The sequence below is a fragment of the Mustela nigripes genome, chromosome 14 (assembly GCF_022355385.1).
Source record: "Mustela nigripes isolate SB6536 chromosome 14, MUSNIG.SB6536, whole genome shotgun sequence".
Classification (NCBI taxonomy): Eukaryota; Metazoa; Chordata; class Mammalia; order Carnivora; family Mustelidae; genus Mustela; species Mustela nigripes.
This window is the reverse complement of record NC_081570.1, coordinates 23160374-23174976: the sequence shown is the minus strand read 5'-3', so window position 1 is coordinate 23174976 and position 14603 is coordinate 23160374. Positions and strand designations below refer to the sequence as shown.

General features: G+C 41.1%; 2 protein-coding genes across 2 annotated transcripts in view; both read left to right on the top strand.

Annotated features, from left to right (window-relative positions):
* The window catches only part of SNRNP40 (small nuclear ribonucleoprotein U5 subunit 40), a 33850-nt gene that overhangs the window by 4351 nt on the left and 14896 nt on the right, over positions 1–14603 (top strand). The window contains exons 3-4 of the mRNA XM_059376960.1: positions 462–555; positions 2063–2228. Coding sequence (XP_059232943.1) covers positions 462–555; positions 2063–2228 — 260 coding nt within the window. The remainder of the gene's footprint in view (positions 1–461; positions 556–2062; positions 2229–14603) is intronic.
* Positions 3462–4073, top strand: LOC132001494 (small nuclear ribonucleoprotein G-like). The gene has a single exon (XM_059376183.1). It carries the CDS (start codon positions 3490–3492, stop codon positions 3682–3684), a length of 195 nt encoding a protein of 64 aa, XP_059232166.1. The 5' UTR covers positions 3462–3489; the 3' UTR covers positions 3685–4073.

Sequence of the window (14603 nt, the reverse complement as noted above, 5' to 3'; positions counted from 1 at the left end):
CAGGACTCTGGGATCATGACCTGAGCTGAAGGCAGAGGCTTAACCCACTGAGCCACCCAGGTGCCCCTATACCTACTTTTTTAAAGATTTTATTTATTTGAGAGAGAGAGCACAAATAGGGGAGGGGCAGAGAGAGAAACAGACTCCCCACTGAGCAGGGAGCCCGATGTGGGGTTTGATCCCAGGAGCCCAGGATCATTACCTGAGTCAAAGGCAGATGCTGAGTGAACTGAGCCACCCAGGTGCCCCCCCAAATTATAATCAGTCTTATGAAATATGAAAATATTACATCATTTTTGTTTTTGGTGTCAGGAAAATCGGTCCAGCCAGTAGAGCCAATAGTGTTCCAAGGGAGTGTAATCTCAAAACCATTGTGGTAAATTTATAAGTACCTTTTCTATGGCTAATGATGAGTTTTCTTTTGTGTCGTAATGATCATATAACCCGTATCTTCCTAACAGTGTTGTGGAATGTCTATGGTGACTGTGATAACTATGCTACATTGAAGGGACACAGTGGGGCCGTGATGGAGCTGCATTATAACACTGATGGCAGGTGAGTAAGTAGTCTACATAATAGAATGACAGCTGCTTTCATACTAATTTTTCTTGGCAGCCTTTCACATTTCATCCATAAGTTTTCTGTCTCTCTGGAGACTTTGCTGTCAAAGACTACTGCATTTTCGGCAGTTACTTTATTATCCTATCACTGTCAACCCAGTCTCTTGTTCCGTGTATGCATTTATAAATACATCTCTATCGGGCACCTGGGTGGCTCAGTTGGTTGGACGACTGCCTTTGGCTCGGGTCATGATCCTGGAGTCCCGGGATCGAGTCCCACATCGGACTCCCAGCTCCATGGGGAGTCTGCTTCTCCCTCTGACCTTCTCCTCGCTCATGTTCTCTCTCACGGTCTCTCTCTCAAATAAATAAATAAAAATTTAAATAAATAAATAAATAATAAATACATCTCTATCTAACATCAATAGCCCAGACAATTTCTTTTTTAAGACATAAAACATAATTTTATATGCAGAAATCAGCTATTTTTACTATATAAGCAATAAAGTATTTACTTTGAGAAACTCAAAAATATATCAATTTAAAAATAGCCCATATTCCTACCACTCCAAAGATTATCACTGTTAATATTTTGCTAGTGCTTCTCAAGTTTTTTTCCTGCTTTAAGCTATTTGGTTTTACATGTACATTAGAACTTCATGTATGATCTTTTCTGCTGCTTTTTCCTTTAACATTATTCACCTAATGTATCATTTATTATAACATACATTTATCATGAACATTTTAATGATGGCCTAATTTTACAATAACTACATAATATAGAAATGTGATTATGCAAAGTTAATTAATCCCATTAGGTATTTCAGTGAACATTCATTGTTTTATACCTCTGACCTTTAAAATCCTAAGGTCCCTAATCAACTGGTACATAGCCTTCTATGCATTTTTCCTGTTAATATTTAAGTAAAGAAAGCCTTATAAAATCAATTATAACTTAGAAATCATTGTCAGGGGCGCCCAGCTGGCTCAGTCTGAGGAGCATGTGATTCTTGAGCTCAGGGTCAGGAGTTTAAGCCCCTTGTTGGGTGTAGAGATTACTTAAATAATAAAACTTTTTAAAAAATCATTTTCAGAGATGAAATAGAAAACTTTTAATTTTAGAGAAAGGGTTATAGTTACTGAGTCACTGAGTCAAGAATTGCTGCAGTCTGTCTTCCTACTGTAGCAGGGAGTGATTAAACATTTCCAGATAGGAAAGTGTTTAAAACGTTATCTATCAAAAAGGAGGAAGAAATTGGGGAAACTGCTGTATTAGGTTGGGATATATCATGGGGACTGACAGAAGGACTTTTTTTCACATTTTCATGGGGTAGACCGCGTAACCCAGTCTAGAGCACCAGTAGGATTTGATAGGTAGGGCCTATGTCATGTGAGTACAACATGTCAGTGGCCTTAAAGAGTCTGGCTCATTTTGGCAAGTGGGGAGGATGGATGGCTATTGTTCGTCTTCACTCACTTGTTTTTTGTTCTTCCTCTTGCAGTATGCTCTTTTCCGCATCCACAGATAAAACTGTGGCAGTGTGGGATAGCGAAACAGGCGAGAGGGTTAAAAGGCTAAAAGGACATACTTCCTTTGTGAATTCCTGTTACCCGGCCAGGAGGGGCCCCCAGCTTGTCTGCACTGGCAGCGATGATGGGACAGTTAAGGTGGGTGTTGTCTGTCTGTATGTTGTTGCTGGTTCCGAGGTTCCACAATGTGAACTTACTTTGCCTTCCATCTATGGCGTAGCCTCCTCTCCACAACTTTGTTTTAGCGGTCATTTCCCAAAACAGAGGTCTTTCTGTTTTTACTTTAAGATTTTTTAATTTGAGAGAGAGAGCAAGTAGGGGTGAAGGGGAGCAGATCGGGAAGGAGAGGGACAAGCAGATTCCATGCTGCTTGTGGAGCCCAGTGCAAAACTCAGTCTCATAACCCTAAGCTCATGCTCTGAGCTGAAACCAAGAGTTAGCAGACACTTGACTGGCTGGGCCACCCAGGCACCCCAAAAACAGAGGTTTTTTAAAATAATGTGCAGTATTTTTAAGGATCTTGTAGCATGTTAGAACCATGTTGAACCTTTGTGACTTGGAATAAAGTGGACCACCTGAGTGGATCTTTTTTTTTTTTAATTTATTTGTCAGAGAGAGAGAGAGAGCACGTGCACAGGCAGGCAGTGGCAGGCAGAGGCAGAGGGAGAAGCAGGCTCCCTTCCTGACAAGGAGCCCAATGCGGGACTCGATCCTAGGACACTGGGATCATAACCCAAGCCGAAGGCAGCTGCTTAGCCAACTGAGCCACCGAGGCATTCCCTGGGATTCTTGACTGAGCTGTTTACCTAAGTATGTGATCTCAGGCAGTTCACTTTTCTGATCCTGTCTCTTGGTCTTTAGAACAGTGACAGCAATATACATGTCTTACAAAGCTGTTGTAAAAGTATAGTCATTATATAAAAAGGTCAGTATATGGTTTAGTAACAAGATCATTTAGTTCAGTGATTCCAGCTAGTCTTCATGTCAGACTGCCTGAAGAACCTATTAAAAATAACCAGGTTCTCAGGACGCCTGGGTGGCTCAGTCCATTAAACATCTGCCTTCAGCTAAGGTCATGATCCCAGGGAGTTAGGATCAAATCCCACATTGGGCTCTTTGCTCAACAGGGAGCCTGCTTCTCCCTCTGCCTGCTGCTCCCCCTGCTTCTGCGCTCACTTTCACTCTCTCTCTCTTTCTTTGACAAATAAAAAATAGAATCTTAAAAACAAAACCAAAAAACTCAAGATTCTAGTTCAGTAGGTCTAGAATGGGAATTTTTGTTTTTAAATTAAGACTTCTTTAGAGCGTGAGGGATGCCATGAATTCCATTTGGAGGCATCTTTAAGCTCACCGAGTAGACACCCCGAGCAAAGCTAACCCTCCCGAGTTGAAAATATTTATGGATAAGAAATTATCATTGAAATTAAATGGTGGCAGACATGTTCAAGGAATATTGCGGGGGTTCGATCCATTTATGAATCTTGTGATAGATGAATGTGTGGAGATGGCAACTGGTGGGCAACAGAACAATAATGGAATGGTGGTAATACGAGGAAATAGTATCATCATGTTAGAAGCCTTAGAACGAGTATAAACAATGGATGTGTTCATCAGAAGAATCAACTGCTTCCACATGTCCCTTCTCCATAGTACTTGTTTTACTACAATATAAAAATCAGATCGTGTACATTTTCATATTGAGCTTTTAATAGCCAAAAAAAAAAAAAACAAAAACAAAAAAAACTTCTTCAAAGAGCAGTTTTAGGTTCACAGTAAAATTGAGGAGAAGATACAGAGATTTCCCATATACCCACTTCCCCCACACATCCATAGCCTCTCCCATGATCCCCCACCAGAGTGGTACATTTTTTACAATTGATAAACCTACACTAACACAGGGGCGCCTGGGTGGCTCAGTGTGTTAAAGACTCTGCCTTCGGCTCAGGTCATGATCTCAGGGTCCTGGGATCAAGCCCCGCATCAGGCTCTCTGCTCAGCAGGGAGCCTGCTTCCTCCTCTCTCTCTCTGCCTACTTGTGATCTCTGTCTGTCAAATAAATAAATAAAATCTTTTTAAAAAAAACCTACACTGACACATCCTAATCACCCAAGTCCATAGTTTATATTAGGGTTCACATTTAGTGTTACACATTCTGTGGTTTGGGACAAACATATAATTACATGTATCCATCACAGTGGTATCATACAGAGTATTTTTTCTACCCTAAAAATCCTCTGTGCTCCTTCTGTTCATCCCTCCCACCCCTGACAGCCACTGATCTTTTTACTGTCTCCATAGTTTTGTCTTTTTTGAGATTGGTTTCTTTTACTTGGTAATCATGCATTTTAAGAGTCTCCCATGTCTTATAGACAGCCTCTCCTCTGTTGTCCTGCGCACCGCTGCCTTGTAGTGTGTTCAGTAAATTCCTATCTCCTTAAAAATAAAGAGATTCTTCCAGCCTTTGTAGCTCATTTGTTCTAGTGCCAAATAATATTCCATTGTCTGGACATACCACAGTTTATTCATTCACTTACTAAAGGACATCTCAGTTGCTTCCCAGAGTTGCAGTTATGAATAAAATTGCTGTAAACATCCATGTGGGAGTTTTGTGTGGACCTAAATTTTTCAACTCTGTTGAGTAAATACTGAGGACCACGATTGCTAGATCCTGTGGTAAGAGCATATTTAGTATTTGAGAAACCACCAGTCTGAGTGCCCAGCTGGCAGTTGATGGAGCATGCAGCTCTTGATCTTGGAACTGTAAATTTGAGCCCCATGTTGGATGTAGAGATTATTTAAAAATGAAATCTTAAAAGGAGAAAGAAACCACAAATCTGTCTTCCAAAATAGCTGTACCATTTTACATTCCCACCAGCAATGAGCGAGAATCCTTGTTGCTCTGCATCATCATTTGGTGGTGTCAGTGCTCCAGATTTTGGCTTCTCTAATAGGTATGTAGTCATACCTCGCTGTTAGTTTAATTTACATTTTCCTGATGACATAAAGTGGAACATCTCTTCATATGCTTTTTGTCATCTGTGTACATTCTTCGGTGAGGTGTCTGTTAAGATCTTTAGCTCATTTTTTTTTTTTAAAGATTTTATTTATTTGTCAGAGAGAGAGAGCGCGCAAGCACAGGCAGAGAGAGTGGCAGGCAGAGTCAGAGGGAGAAGCAGGCTCCCCGCGGAGCAAGGAGCCCAATGTGGGACTCGATCCCAGGACGCTGGGATCATGACCTGAGCCGAAGGCAGCTGCTTAACCAACTGAGCCACCCAGGCGTCCCGTTTAGCTCATTTTTTTTAAAGATTTTATTTATTTATTTGAGAGAGAGCACAAGCAGGGGGAGCGGCAGACAGAGGAAGAGGGAGAAGCAGGCTCCCCACTGAGTTGGGAACCTGACGTGGGGCTTGATCCCAGGACCCTGAGATCATGACCCGAGCAGAAGGCAGGTGCTTAAGCGACTGGAGCCACCCATGTGCCCCTTTAGCTCATTTTTAATCGTGTTGTTTGTTTCTTTATTGCTGAGTTTTGAGAGTTCTTTGTACATTTTGGATAATAGTCCCTTATCAGATATACAAATCTTTTCTCCCTGTCTCATGGTTTATCTTCTCATTCTCTTGACATTGTCTTTCTCAGGCAGAAGTTTTTAGCTTTCATGAAGTCCAGTTTATCAATTGTTTCTTTCACGAATTGTGCCTTTGATGTTGTATCTAAAAAGTTATTGCCATACCTCAGGTCATCTGTGTTTTCTTCTGTGTGATGCATTTTGAGTTAATTTTTGTGAAAGGTGCAAGGTCTGTGTCTAGATGCATGTTTTTTGCATGTGGATGTCCAGTTGTTCCAGTACCATTGGTTAAAGAAACTCACTTGTTCCATTGCCTTTTCTCCTTTGTCAAAGATCTGTTGACTGTATTTATGGGAGTCTATTTCTGGGCTCTGTGTTCTCTTCCATTGATATATTCTTTCTCCAGGACCATACTGTCTGGATTACTGTAGTTTTATAGTAAGTCTTTTTTTTTTTTTTTTAAAGTAATCTCTATACTCAACCTGGGGTCGAACACACAACTCTAAGATCACAAGTCATATGCTCTTCCAACTGAGCCACCTAGGTGCCCCTAAAGTAAGTCTTGGAGGTCAGTTATCATCAGTCTTCCAACTTTAGTTTCTGCATCAGTATTGTGTTGGCAATCTTGGATCTTTTGTCTCTATATGAACATTAGAATCAATTTGTTGATTTCCACAAAACTACTTACTAGAATTTTGGTTGGAATTGCATTGAATCTATGAAGTTGAGAATGACAATATTGAGTTTTCCTATGCATGAACATGGAATAGCTCTCCATTTATCTAGTTGGGTTTTTGTTTTGTTTGTTTTGTTTTTTAAAGATTTATTTATTTATTTGACAGAGGAGGAGAGACAACGAGAGAGGAAACGCTAAGCAGGGATAGTAGGGGAGGGAGGAACAGGCTTCCCACCAAGCAGGGAGCCCAATACAGGGCTCGATCCCTGGACCCTGGGATCATGACTCAAACCAAAAGCAGATGCTTAATGACTGAGCCACTCAGGCACCCCTAGTTCTTTGATTTCACTCATCAGAGTTTTGAGGTTTTCCTTATTTAGTTCCTGTACATATTTTGTTAAGTTTATATCTAAATATTCCTCTTTTTTGGGTGCTAATGTAAATGGGTTTTTTTGTTTGTTTGTTTGTTTGTTTTCTTTTTAAGAACCAGAATTTTTTTTTTTTAAGATTTTATTTATTGGGACGCCTGGGTGGCTCAGTTGGTTAAGCAGCTGCCTTCAGCTCAGGTCATGATCCCGGCGTCCTGGGATCGAGTCCCACATCGGGCTCCTTGCTCGGCAGGGAGCCTGCTTCTCCCTCTGCCTCTGCCTGCCATTCTGTCTGCCTGTACTCGCTCTCTCCCCACCTCTCTCTCTGATAAATAAATAAAATCTTTAAAAAAAAAAAAAAGATTTTATTTATTTATTTGACAGAGATCACAAGTAGGCAGAGAGGCAGGCAGAGAGAAAGAGGAGGAAGCAGGCTCCCCACCGAGCAGAGAGCCCGATGGGGGGCTTGATCCCATGACCCTGAGATCATGACCTGAGCCAAAGACAGAGGCTTTAACCCACTAAGCCAACCAGGTGCCCCAAGAACCAGAATTTTTAAACCTGTTCCTCTTCTGATTTGGTGTAGCAGGTCTGACAGTTCAGGAGCCATTGATCTCATCCAGCATCATCATTTTACTCTTTTATGATTATTTGTATTTGAGTGTGGTTGATGCATGTTAAATGAGATACAGGTATACAGCATAATGATTCGGCAGATTTATACATTATGCTACACTCACCATTGCACCCTCCTTTTCAAATGAGGAAACTGCGACCTAAAAATAGTGACTTTTATTTCAGGGGCACATAAGGACATACTACTTTGTAGGACCAGTCATTTTACTCTTTCTTTGGCACGAATTTTGGGTTCTGGGTAGTCTTTTTACTTATTTGACAGAGAGAGCACAAGCACAGGGAACAGCAGGCAGAGGGAGAAGGAGAGACGGGCTCCCTGCTGAACAAGGAGCCTGACAAGGGGCGTGATCGCAGGACCCTGGGATAATGACCTCAGCCAAAGGCAGATACGTAACCGACTGAACCACCAGGTGCCCCTTTGGGTAGTCTTTTAATGATTAAATCAGGATGGATTTCGAAGGAGTACATCTGAGAAACCACACTAAACCTATGATTGTTGCTTTATTGTTTTCTGTTCTAGGTTTGTAAGTGGGAATTTAATAACCTCTGTTTATAAGGGGGGAAACATTGTTTTGTATTTTACTCATCAGAATTCTCAAAAGAAAACAAAGCTTTCAGTAATTTTAGTATTTTCGGTCTAGAACTGGCAGCCTGAACATTCTCCATACTAGTAGTTGGCTTTTTTTTTTTAAGATTTTATTTATTTGTTTCAGAGGGGGAGAGCGAGAGAGAGCGTGCGCGCATGAGGAAGGGAAAGGGCAGAGGCATAGGGAGAAGCAGACTCCTAGCTGAGCTAGGAGCCTGATGCGGGACTCAATCCTGGGACCCCCGGGATCATGACCTGAGTCAAAGGCAGATGCTGAACCAGCTGAGCCACTCAGGTGCCCCCATACTAGTAGTTTTCATACTGTTTTTAACAATTCATTCTTTCTAATAAAGCAATTAGGAAATCATTTTTTTTTAAGATTTTATTTATTTATTTGACAGACAGAGGTCACAAGTAGTTAGAGAGGCAGAGAGAGAGATGGGGAAGCAGGCTCCCTGCTGAGAAGAGAGTCCGATGCGGGGCTGGATCCCAGGACCCTGAGATCATGACCTGAGCCGAAGGCAGAGGCTTAACCCACTGAGCCACCCAGGCACCCCTAGGAAATCATTTTTTAGGGGCACGTGGGTGGCTCAGTCACTTAAATGTCTTCCTTTGGCTCCAGTCATGATGCCAGGGTCCTGGGATCAAGCCCCGTGTCTGTTCCCTACTCAGGGGAGAACCTGCTTCTCCCTCTCCCTTTGCCCCTCCCCCTGCTTCTTATGTGCACATGCTCTCTCTCTCTCTCACATAAATAAATAAATTCTTTTTAAAAATTTTAAAGGAAATCATTTTTTATATTGTATATAGGTTTAAAGCACACATATTATTATTATCTTTTATATATGTAAACATATATATAAATAAAGATTGTTCCCTTTTATAAACAATTTAGTCCTCGTGTCATTACACAGACCAAAGCAAGGAAGGTGTTTGGGTTAGAGGTGCGGGTGGGCCATCATGGCCCAAAGTGGTGTCAGGGCCCAAGTGAGGTGAGGAAAGCATCCATGCAGGATGGGAGCAGTCCATTGTAGGGAGATGGGGACTAACAAGGGTAAGGATGTCCACATGACACAGAGTAGGTAGCCCAGTATGGGGAATTGGAGGGGAGAGCAGCCCAACATAGAGTCAGTGCCTAAGCAGAGTAAAAGTTTCATCTGTGCATTGGTGGGGGAGAAAGTATGTGTATGAGCTTGAGCTGAGAGTGTCCACATGGGATGAGAGCAGTTTAGGTCCAAAGTCTGAGGCTAAGGATAGCATTCCTGAGGAAAGGCAGCCTGCAGAGGGATATTAGAGCCAGAGCAGAGTGAAGGGAGCATTCATACAAAGGGATAACCCAAATGGGGTGAGGAGGGGGTCCACATAGGAAATGGGAATCACAGTTCAAACAGAGAAAGGAAGACATTCATGCAGGGGAAGAGTAGAAAAGAATATAGGAGATTAATTACACACAGGAATCTTCATCATGTAAGTATAATAAGTATAACGGGAGACAGACTTCTCATTGTCAGAGAAAGGAGTTACCAGTACAGGAGAGAGGACTAAAATGCATCTTGTGTTGTTGGCATTGAACTGGATGTATCAGTGAGAACTCGTGGGATTCAACACATAAAACAGATAGGTATAGAAAAATAATAGATTAAGTGTGCATGTGCCTGTGTGTGCATATATTGTGTGCATATATTGGCAACTATCCACTGAGAGGGTTTAGGAACAATACCCCCAAAGCAGTGAGCATAGCTACTGGGTACATCTTGGTCTTTCAATACCATTTTCCACTAAAGAAACCAGGACTCCTTATTTTAGGCCTGGGCAGGAAAAGTACAAGATGAACCTGGAACATCTTATGCAATAATGCTTGTCAAAAGAACATTTTAATCAAATGATCAACTGAACATTATCCGTGATGGGACAAATCAAAACCATGAGCCACTCAACAAAATACAGTGAAAACACAGCATCACTCCAGTGAGATTCCTGCCAAAGAGTCATAACTTGAATCTAATCATGAAGAAATATCAGACAAACCCAAACTGAGGGACATTCTATGAAATAACTATCCTATTATTTGAGAAGCATCAAGGTCAAGAAAAGTCTGAGACACTCTTCCAGGCTGAAGGAGACTAAAGAAACATGACCCATAAATTCAGCACATGAATCTGAACTGAATCTCTTTGCAATAAAAGACATTGGGACAAGTTGTGAAACTTGAATGAAATCTGAGGATTGGATGATAATAATGTATTGGTGTTAATTTTGATAGGTTGTGTTAAGATTTTATAGGAATATATATACACACATATATATGTGTATAAATATAAAAATCTTTTAAAAAGAGATACATATAATACACACATATACATACACATGTATATATGTGTATATATACATAAATATATACACATATTTTTAAGATTTTTTAAAGATTTTTTAAGATTTTTTTAAAGATTTTATATATTTGAGAGAGAGAGAGAGATAGCAAGAGAGAGCATGAGTGGGGTGAAGGGGCAGAGGGCGAGGGAGAAAGAGGCTTTCTGATGAGCAGGGAGCCCAATATGGGACTTTATTCTAGGACCCTGAGATCAGGACCAGAGCCAAAGGCAGACCCTTAAGGACTGAGCCACCCAGGCACCCCAAAGATTTTACTTACTTGAGAGAGAGAGAGCACATGAACAGGGGTGGGAGGTGGGGGTGGAGAGCAGCAGAGGAAGAAGGAGAAGCAGACTCCCCACTGAGCAGGGAGCCCAGCGCAGGGCTAGATCCCAGGACCCCAGGGTCATGACTGGAGCCGGAGGCAGACGCTTAGCCAACTGAGCCACCAGACACCCCTATTATATGTATTTCATAGGACAAACGCACAAAGGTATTTAGGAGTGGTGAAGCTCTCGGGTCATGGTTCCAGAGTCTGCTCAGCAGGGAGCCTAACCCAGGGCTCCATCCCAGGACCCTGGAACCATGACCCAAGCCAAAGGCAAATGCCTAACCGACTGAGCCACCCAGGTGCCCAAAGCATGGGACTTTTGATCTCAGGGTTGTGAGTTCAAGCCCATGTTGGTTGTAGAGATTACTAAAAATAAATAAACTTAAAAAAAATTTTTTTTTAATGTAGACCCATGTTATATAAGTCTGTTTTTTATTAAATAGAGCCTAGTTGTTTATAGAGTATAGGGTTCTAGAGTTGTTGTACCTAATCTTTATCTTCTTCTATTGTTAATAAGTCAAACAGCTGTTGAAAATAAATGTTAACTTTTTATAACAAACATATGTTTAGTATTTATAAGAAATTAACACTTTTTAGTAAATTCAACATGAATGTAATGGAATCAGACAATACTAGATTCTTGTCCTTGTTTTGCCCTTGACCTACTGGGTGTTTCTCATCAAGTTAGTTCTATCTTTGCTCTTTAGTTTAAAGATTTATTTATTTATTTATTTGACAGAGAGAGATCACAAGTAGGCAGAGAGGCAGGAAGAGAGGCAGGCAGAGAGAGAGGAGGAAGCAGGCTCCCTGCCAAGCAGAGAGCCCGATGTGGGACTCGATCCCAGGACCCTGAGATCATGACCTGAGCTGAAGGCAGCGGCTTAACCCACTGAGCCAGCCAGGCGCCCTGCTCTTTAGTTTATTCATCCATGAAAGTTGGGATTAACTAGTAACTTTTAAACATTTTTTAAATCACAATCTGCATTAAGGAATACATTTTATACTATGACCCAGAATATACTCCCCTCAATACATCTGTGTTTATGAATCAACCCTTTCTATAGGGGACATTTTCTTCTATATATTTTTTTTAATTGGGGTAAAATTCACATAACATAAATTTACCATTTTAACCATTTTAAAAGGTATACAATTCAATGGCTTTTAGTACATTCACAATATGTGTGCTCATCACCATGATCCAATACCAAAACCGCCCCCCCCCCAATAAAAATTAGAAAAGGGTGGGAACAGTCCATTATAGGGAGACCGGGACTGACAAAGATTAGGAGGGCAAAAGAGAAACCCCATACCCATTTAGCAGTCAGTACTTTTTCCCTACCTTCCAGCCCCTGGCAACCACTAATCTCCTTTTTGTCTCTATGTACTTGCCTCTTCTGGGCATTTCATATAAATAGAATAGAATCATATAAGTGGCCTTTTTGTGTTCAGTTTCTTTCACTCAGCTTAATGTTTTCAGGCTTCATCCTTGTTGTGACATGTATTAATATTTCATTCCTTTTTAACACTGCTACAAAGATTGGTGTACAAGTTTTTGTTTCATTTCTCTTGGGTATATATCTAGGAGGAAGATTGCTGGGTTGTATGGTAATTCTGCTTTAGCTTTTTGGGGAACATACAGGCTTTTCCACAGCAGCCAGATCATTTTATATTCCCACCAGTGGTGTTCGAGGGTTCCGATTTTTCCTCACCATCACTTGTTAGTTTCTGTGATTCCTTTTTTGTTTTTGTTTTTGTTTTTTTGTTAATTATAACCATCGTAGTGAGTGTGAAGCAATCTCTAATTGTTGTTTTGATTTGCATTTCCCAGCTAATTCATGATGCTGAGCCTCTTTTCTTGTGCTTACAGCTCCTGAAAAGAAATGTTTATTCAGGGCCTTTGCCCATTTTGGGGGCTATTTGCAATGTTGTTGAACTATGTTTTTTTTTTTTTCATTCTGGATACTAGATCTTTATCAGATACATGATTTGCAAATATTTCTACCACTGTTGGTTATCTTCTCATCTCATTTTCTTGATACTGTCCTTTGTACAGAAGTTTCTCATTTTTATGAAGTTCAGTTTATGTTTTTTCTTTGGTCACTTGTTCTTTTGGTTTCATAGCTAATAATTCATTGCCAAATCCAAGACCATGAAAATTTACCCCTGTGTTTTCTTCTAAGAATGTCATAGTTTTAACTTTTACATTTAGGTCTTTATCCACATGGAGTATATTTTTCCATATGGTATGAGATAAAGGTCTGCCTTCGTTATTTTGAGTATGGTTATCCAGTTGTCCCATCATCATAATTTCCTGTTGAAAACATTTGAATATTATAATGTGGTAACTGTGGAAATTACTTTCTCCCAGGGGTTTGTTGTTGCTACTTGTTTAGTAAATTATCTTGTTCTTTTTCCTTTTTTTTTTTTTTTAAAGATTTTATTTATTTATTTGACAGAGAGAGACACAGTGAGAGAGGGAACACAGGCAGGGGAAGTGGGAGAGGGAGAAAAGCAGACTTCCCGCCAAGCAGGGAGCCTGATGCGGGGCTCGATCCCAGGACCTTAGATCATGACCTGAGCCGAAGGCAGCTGCTTAATGACTGAGCCACCCAGGTGCCCCACCTTTCTTTTTTTTCTTTTTCTTTTTCTTTTTTTTAAGATTTACTTATTATGTGGGGTCAGTCATTAAGCATCTGCCTTTTGCTAAGGTCAGGATCCCAGGGTCCTGGGATCAAGCCCTGCATCAAGTTCCCTGCTCGGCGGGAAGCCTGCTTCTCCCTCTCCCACTTCCCCTGCTTGTGTTCCCTCTCTCGCTATGTCTCTCTCTGTCAAATAAATAAATAAAATCTTTTTAAAAAAAAGAATTTACTTATTATTAGAGAGAGAGAGAGTGCATGAGCAGGGGGAGAGGCAGAGGGAAAGAGAATCTCAAGGCGACTCCCTGCTAAGCACAGAGCCCATCCAACACAGGGCTCAATCCCAGGACTCTGAGACCATGACCTGAGCCGAAACCAGACATCAGCCACACAAGTGAGCCACCCAGGCACTCCTATTAAGTGAATTTTCTGAGGTAATTTTATAAAGTCTGTATTATTTGCCATGTGTAGCCACTGAAATCTCTGTTGCATTAGCTTGGTGGCTCACTAATGATTTGACAGAGATTTTCTTAATCACTTGTGGGAAAAAAAACCTCTCCCCAGTCTTTGCAGACTCATTGTGTATGTTTGGGGGGTGTCTGTCTTTACCAGGCAGTTTACAGCTTTGTGTCAGTTTACAACTTTCTGTTAGCCTTCACTTCCTGCTTGTGCGGAGCTTGTGCAGGTCTGCAAGAGAGCTTAGGACCTTCTCAGGTCTTTTCTGAACATGTGCCAGACATGGGCATGCAAATGGCCTTCTAGAGTCCTAGGAATACGTCAGCTTTTCAAAGCTCTTTTTCTCCAAACTGTGTCATTCCCCAGCTTTTCTCCCAAGCTTTTTGGTTTGTGTACAGTTTGCCCCAACTCTCATCCCTGGCCCCAGACAGCAGAGGCTAATGCATTTGCCTTTAAATGTTTTAAACAAATGCCTCTGCCCTGGCAGAGTTCCAAGTTATGCAAAACGAAGTCAAACCTTTTAAGTTCATCCTTCAGGGAGCCACCAGAAAGTTAAAAACAACCACAGTTCTTTGAGAATAAGGTCCATTCTAGTCCCTCTGGTATAGGAACCTATACTGGGAATATGGGCCATTGTCTTCAGAGCTCTTGCTGAGTAGGAGAGGGAGACAGGGTAAGTTAAAACACTAAAACTTTTTTACCAAGACTCAGGAGGGTTTTTTTCCTCATTAAGCATTTTACTGGTTGCTACAAAGTTTTGAATAGTTTATAGAGTTCTGAGAAAGTTAATTCTGCCAGGATTTTTGCCACATAATTCTCTGCTTTTATAGAGGGGCAACCTTTTAGCATTCCCTACTCTGCCGTTTTCATTGATGTAACCTCTCTCTGT

Coding starts and splice junctions, on each gene's coding strand:
- LOC132001494 (XM_059376183.1), top strand. CDS start 3,490: ATGGATAAGAAATTATCATTGAAATTAAATGGTGGCAGACATGTTCAA.